The sequence below is a fragment of the Phoca vitulina genome, unplaced genomic scaffold (genome assembly GCF_004348235.1).
Source record: "Phoca vitulina isolate PV1807 unplaced genomic scaffold, GSC_HSeal_1.0 scaffold16, whole genome shotgun sequence".
Lineage (NCBI taxonomy): Eukaryota > Metazoa > Chordata > Mammalia > Carnivora > Phocidae > Phoca > Phoca vitulina.
Genome location: NW_022589719.1, coordinates 20,934,411 through 20,941,402, shown reverse-complemented (window position 1 = coordinate 20,941,402; position 6,992 = coordinate 20,934,411). Strand labels below are relative to the sequence as shown.

The 6,992-nt window shown below is 43.9% G+C and overlaps 1 protein-coding gene across 3 annotated transcripts in view; it reads right to left on the bottom strand.

The window, feature by feature from the left end:
* Window positions 1–6,992, bottom strand: part of TTC17 (tetratricopeptide repeat domain 17) — a 115,899-nt gene that overhangs the window by 20,619 nt on the left and 88,288 nt on the right. For 2 of the 3 annotated variants that reach the window (XM_032413934.1, XM_032413935.1), the window contains 3 exons: window positions 6,810–6,930; window positions 4,232–4,391; window positions 3,222–3,305 (listed from right to left, as the gene is read on the bottom strand). In XM_032413934.1, coding sequence (XP_032269825.1) covers window positions 3,222–3,305; window positions 4,232–4,391; window positions 6,810–6,930 — 365 coding nt within the window. Of the gene's footprint in view, window positions 1–145; window positions 1,630–3,221; window positions 3,306–4,231; window positions 4,392–6,809; window positions 6,931–6,992 lie in introns of those variants that run through there. The other variant, XM_032413936.1, reaches the window with a different exon arrangement.

Genomic DNA, 6,992 nt, shown 5'->3' with positions numbered 1-6,992 from the left:
AAACACAGTGAGAGAGGGAACACAAGCAGGGGGAGTGGGAGAGGGAGAAGCAGGCCTCCCGCTGAGCAGGGAGCCCGATGCGGGGCTCAATCCCAGGACCCTGGGACCATGACCTGAGCTGAAGGCAGACGCTTAATGACTGAGCCACCCAGGTGCCCCAAAGTCTATTTTTTCTGATGAGAGTATCGCTCTATCACCTTTTTTTTATTGTTTGCATGGTATATTATTTTCCGTCTTCATACTTTCAATACTTCTGTAACTGATATTTAAAGTGTTTCTCTTATAAGCAGCATATAGTTGAATTTAAAAAATCCATTCTATACTAAATGCATAAATTATATAACTTTTTTTACCTAACTACTGATATGCTTGGGATCTATACTTCCTATTTTACCATTTGTGTTTTATTTTTATGTGCTTTTTCCTTTCCTGACTTTCTTTAGATTAATCAAATGTTTTATATTATTCCATTTTCCTTCTGTTAAATTACATTTTAAAACCATTGTTAGTAGTTAGCCTAGAGCTTAAAACTGTATTTTTACTTATCACAGTCCCATGCAAATTATTACTTTAGTACTTGGCTGATACCAATTAAACCTTAAAACTTTTAAACTCCATTTACTTCCCTCTCATCATCTGTTATTGTTACCGTGAATTTTAGTGATAACATAAAAGTGCGGCGCCTCAGGGTCCTGCAGGTATGATTTTGTACAGCTACCGTTCATTCACATTTGTCTTCCTGGCGTTCTTCAGTCCCTCTTGCATGTCAATATTTCTATCTGGGATATTTTCCTGAGAACTTTCTTTAATTATTATTTCAGTGCAGGCCCACTGGTGCCAGATTGTCTGAATTTTCGTTTCTTTGAACTCATCTTTATTTCACCTTAATATTTGAAGGACATGTTTGCTGGTATAAAATTCTAGGCTTGCAGTTTTTTTCTTCCAGCTTGAAAGATGTTGTTACACTGGCCTCTGGTTTCTATCATCTCTGTTGAGATGCTGTCAGTCCCACTGCTCCTCTGGAGGGACCCACGGTGCGTTAAAGATGGGCCATGTATTCTCTGTCATGACTAGCAGACACAGGACGTTTCTCCTGCCTTTGGCTTTGAGCAGGCGCGCTGGCACTCGCTTGGACAGAGTGGTGCCGCTGCAGTTCTGGCTACGCATAGGCTCTCAGAGGCCTGCGTGCTTCTGCTTTTCCCCTTGTGGAGCCCTGAGCCACCATGGAGAAAGGGCCAGCTACCCTGCTGGAGAGACTCCCGAGACAGAGCTTCCCAGCTGTGCCCCAGCTATCCCAGCCACTCCAGCGGACGCATCAGACATGCGAGTGAAAGCTTCTTTGGGGGCCAGTCCCAGACGAGTCTCTACATGTCTGCAGTAGCATGAACGACTCCAAGTGAGACCAGAAGAAATGCCCAGCTGAGTCTAGCTCAGACTGCACAATCTTGAGCAAATAACGGTTTTGTCTGAAGCCAGTAAATTCTGGGGTGGTTTCTGAGGCAGAAGTGGATAACTGAAATACTGTTTGGTATTCAGAATGGAGTGCTGCCATAATAGAAACTTAGAACCTGTGGTGTTCTAGGACTGGGTTGAATACAACTGCTGAGCATCAGTGAGACTTAACGGAGGCTGGAAAAGCACAGAGGAAATCACTGTTGGAGGCTGGAGAAGGGGCAGGCTTACCTATTGGCAAAACAAACGGTGAGGCTGTATCTTGGAATACAGCAAAAATACCTAACCGCGTTGTGGATCTGGCTAGGAAGACTTCCAAGAGGAATACTGAAAGTGACAAAGGCTTTTTGAAAAATCCTCTAGTAGGGTATTAGAAGAGAGAGAACTTAAACAAGAAACTGTGCAGTTTTCAAGCAGAATTTAGAAAAAATGCCTTAAGCTGGGACTTGCCAGGTTAGAAAATGAAAGTTTTTCAACTACCAGCTTCTCCAATCAGCATGAGGTTTTAAAGTAAAAAAAAAAAAAAGAAAAAAAAAATCCAGAATGTTACCAGTAAAACTATGGCCTCAGGGTCAAGCTCAAATCGGAAGCATGGCAGTAGGACCCTTTGTTACTCCCGCCTCAGAAGGTAGATGTAAGCCTCATAAGGCTCTCTCAGACAAAAAGCGTCTAAAAATCTTAAGGGTATTTACACCCTGGACTCACATTCAAGGTAGACAGGGGCCTTCTTGAAGAGATTTGGGGTGTGGGTTCTGTCTGGAGTGACTTATAATTTGAAGGTCTACAAAGTCTTTTAAAGGGGTTGTGCCAGCGTGGACTACAAGGGAGAGAGAGGTGGGAAGCAAGATGAGTGAGTTCTTCAACTGCCAACCCAGGCCTTTCTTACAGAAAAGGAAAGACTACTCAGAGAGAAGGGTCAGGAGCGGAGAAGCAGATTAGGGAACCAAGCCCAGGAAACCAAAATGGGCCATAATCAAGGAATATTCCTTGTAATGCAAGTCATCATGGGAACTGGTGACATATGGCCAGACAGGGTCCAGAATCGACAGGGAACAGTGACTGCTACGTCCTTCCCGTTTCCTCTCTTTAAAACTGCCATGACTTCCCTATTCCTGCCATACTGTCGTGTCGTGTCGGAAGCCGAGGTGATTCTCTCAATCACTAGGTTATAGTACCGCTTTAACATTCCATGCTAATAAAGTGGAAAGATACCTAACCATAAAGTAATTAATTTTAGTTTTACAAAACCCCCTCTTTACATAAATATCACACAGAAACAGATGAACAGTCTTAGAAACTCTGTTCTATGTCCTCTAGGCTCTATGAAAATGCAGTTTTGCAGATATTTTCTTTCATCATTTCAAGAGAAGAAGATATTTAAAGTTGTGTTGCCCATCCACAATCTGAAATGCCAACTACTCTTCTCCACCAGAAGGACACCTGACTTATGTCATATACTGTGATTCCATGGTTGCCAGGACCCCCATCTCCATGTACCCACGCTGGAGTAAAGAGGACAAAACTGATGAGGTAGGTTTCACCACGGGAGGTAAGCAAGGCCGCCACAAAGAGTACTACTAACTGAGTGATGGAAAAAGCAATGGAAAAGTGATGGAAACTTTTAGTGATGGGTTATTTCATGTCCTCCCTTTAGCTACTAAGTGCTGCGTAACTCACGGAAGAGGTTAGAGCCACTTCGTGGCAAATCATCTGGGAAAGTTAGAAGGTGGACGAACGGTAGTTTCCAGCTTTCCTACAGGGTGACTTACCTTTTCCAAAACTTTGGCAATTCGCGTGCCAATTTGTTCGAGTGACTGCTGTGGATATTGGTCTTTGCCAAGATTCTGCAGTACCTGGTGCAGGGAAAGATGGCAGGTGAGAGCAATGAAAGGAGCAGGATCTAGGTGACGCTGCTGACGCTGAGTTGGACACTAGAGCCCAAAAGCAATGGCTGCTCTGGGGTACGTGCTGTGGTCCTGCTGGTCAGGCACTTCGTGCAAGATGTGTGGAAGCCTTTTGAGTGTCCCTTCCGTCCCCTTCCACTTAACAAAAACTACAGACATGTAAAACACATTCATTACAGCAACATTAGAAAACAGAGTAAATAAAGAAAGTTAAAGCTATCTATAATTTTGTCACCTAGATGCAACCACTGCTAATATCTTTATACTGATCTTTCAGGTATTTTTCTGAAATAATATGTATATACACATATTACTTCTCTCACAGAATATGGGATCACACTGCATATTGTCACCTATATTTTCACATAATATGAAGATTTCTTCATGCCAATAAATGTATTTCTACTACATTTTTCTTGAGCGCTCCATTATATACTATCTTATATCTATACAACATTTATTTAACAAATCCTCTATTCTTGGACATTTGTGGTATGTTTCTCCAATTGTTCTTCTTGGTATACTGTTTGCTAGGTATATGCCAAGTCTGCTCACCTTCCTTGCCTTCTTAAGAATGCCAACAGGAGAATAAGCTGCCCTAAGTAATTCTTACAAGAGCCTCTGTCTGATGGCAAGCAGAATGCTACCCACCTTGAGGAGTGAATCAGAATTAAACTTTCCTGGCCATTAAAAGAAAAGCATAAACTCAATCCCAGGGCCTGAAAGAAATTAGGCCTGGCCTAAAGTCACCAAGATGACAGCCAGCTGAAAAAAGACAAAAAAATATGGCCTGGCCACTGGGCTTTCTGCTATGAGCTGCATCATCACTGTGGTGCTAACAACTATAGACAGGCTGAATAAAGCTGAGCACTCACCTCTGTTAACTGACTCTCACCCGTGTAGTGAAGGCTGGCCCGGTTGGAGACCCCGTGCAAGTGGTCCAGGGTGTGCATGCTCGTGGGGAGATTGCCATTGCAAAGGGGCTCCATCGCTGGCTGCTGTATTGGAGTGGCAAAGTCGATGTGTTCTGTGATGCTGAAAAATGGAGATTGCCACATTAGCCATGGAAAACCTGAGTGGGTAGGGAGCAAGAGTACTAATAATCAGCTGATCGTAACTTCACTATGTTACTAGGACTGTCTGGAACCACAGACTCACAGACTGAAGAGACCTCAGAAGTGATCTAGTCTGATCTCTCATTTTACAGGTGCAAGGATCCAGTGCCTGGCAATAACTGTTTGTTGAATGTATGAGCAGAGATCATACCCCAGGTCAAAGGAGCAGTGCTGGAATCTGAGTCCTGAACTCAGTGATTTCCTGGTCCACTCAAGCTGCCTCCTTTCTACGCACCATGGTGTCTGGTTTGGTCACTGCCATTGGCCACTTTTTCTCACTGGGGAAGTTTTGAACCTGGCAGGTTTTATTCTAGGATTTCTTTTTTCAGGGAAAAATTTCTTTTTCAGTGATAAATACCCACAAGTGGTTCCTATCTTTTACTTTCCCTTTATGCACAGAAGCCCACCCCACAGAAAAAGTGACCTCAAGTTTAGACAGTACATTTTAAACAGATGTGGCTGGTCAATATATCTATGCATAAGATGTTAACTCCCTTTTGTAGTCCCAAAGTGGTCATTTTCCTGCTATATGCAGGCTAAATGTTATACACTACCATATATGCTGATATGGCAAACTGGCATGGTCAAATTTTATTTCTAACTATTTAAAGCGCTCATATATATTAGGCAAACATTCATTCATTATTTATTCAGAGCCTACTACATGTCACACACCAGAGCTATAATAACTAACAAGACATACCCAATCCCTGCTGTTATGGTGCTTGTGGTCTTGTGAGTGACTGAGTTATTACAGATGTTATAAAAGAGGAAAACAAGGTACAATGTCAGTACACTATGGGGGGGTATATATGAGGAAGGGGGTGGTTAGTGAAGGATTCCCTGAGAAGTAAGATTTAAGTCAAGACCAGAAGGATGAGTGTAAACAAACCAGGTGGGAAAAAGGTGGTGAGAACATCACCGCACGCAAAGGGACACCGGTGTGAAGGGCCCGACAGGAGGGAGGGTGGTGAGGATGGAAAGACACGTAGCAGCAGATCACGAAGGGCTTTGTGGACCACGGTAAAGAGCAATAAGAAGTTATTAGAGCATTTTAAGAATTATTTGACTTGTATTTGAGGAAGGAGTCTGAGTACTGTAGGGAGAAGGGGCAGAATAGAGTCAAGAGTGAATAAAGCATGCAGCCCAGCTAGGAGGCTACTGAGTGAATGGAAATGGAGATGATGGGGATCTGGTTTAAGGGGGCAGCAATGGAGACAGAGAAGAGCTGATGGCTTTGAAAAATACTCAGAGGATGGAAGGGGTAAGAATGGGTAACAGACCAGATCTGAGTATCTAAGGGAAAGGGATCATTAAGGACGACTCCCAGGTTTCTGGCCGAAGCCCTGCTAGAGCTCTCTACTAAGAATAAGAAACAGGGGCGCCTGGGTGGCTCAGTCGTTAAGCATCTGCTTTTGGCTCAGGTCATGATCCCAGGGTCCTGGGATCGAGCCCCACATCCAGCTCCTGGCTCAGCGGGGAGCCTGCTTCTCCCTCTGCGTCTCCCTCTGCTCATGCTCTCTCTCTCTCTCTCTATCTCTGTGACTTGAATGAATAAATAAAATCTTAAAAAAAATTTTTTTTAAAATAAAAAAGAAACAGAAAACAGAACAATGATTTTTTGGAAGGAGAGTGGACAAGAAAATTATGAATTTGGTTTTCCTGAGCTTGAGGTGTCTCAGAGGTATTGAGGCAGGGAGGCCAGGTAGGTAACCGGACAGATGGGTTGAGGAATTTGAAGAAAAATCTGACCTGGAGATTCGAATTTGAGAGCTGTCAATATATTGGTGGTGACAGACGTTCTGGGAGTACATCAGTCTGACTAAGAGGGATTCTAAGATAAGAAGGCTGAGAGGTAAATCTTGGGGAACTCCAACACTTAAAGGGTAGAAAGGAGCCAGCAAAAGAGAATGAGCATTCAGGGAGGAAAAAGTTATCAGAGGGGCAGCCTTGCTCAGCTGGTGTCTTGGTGGGTGTTTGTAAACATGGATATGCTCTGGCTCCCTTTTTAAGTACACAATGTTAGTGAGAAACCACAGGTGTTTCTATAAAGAGGGATCCAGTCTTCCACTCTAAGTAAGTCACACACTTCTGGAGAGCTTACAGAGTGCGGGGGAAGGCACTAAGAAGGCAAGGCACATTCGCTGTTTCAGTACAATGGGCTGTGCCCACCTGTGGCCTGTGGTCAGCAATGGTCATCCTCGGAACCACCAAGCCTAAAAAGGCCGAGTCTTCTAATAGCTGCTGACAAAGAAGGGCATCCCTGAAGTCAGCGGAGGCCCAACGGGTTCGCTGGAACACAAAGGCCATGAAGGAGGGAGAGGTTTAAGATACTCACTCAATGTTTTTTGAAGAAACTGCAAGCCAGGTACTCACGATGGCAGTCAGCTCTACCCAGCGGAGTTTGAGGCACTCGTCTGGGCTGGGCCATCCCAGACTCTGGTAGTCACGCTTTTTTCCTAGAAGGAAAGTATGTCATCAATGGACATAACTGCAAAGGAAGAGAACCCACAGTGTCTTA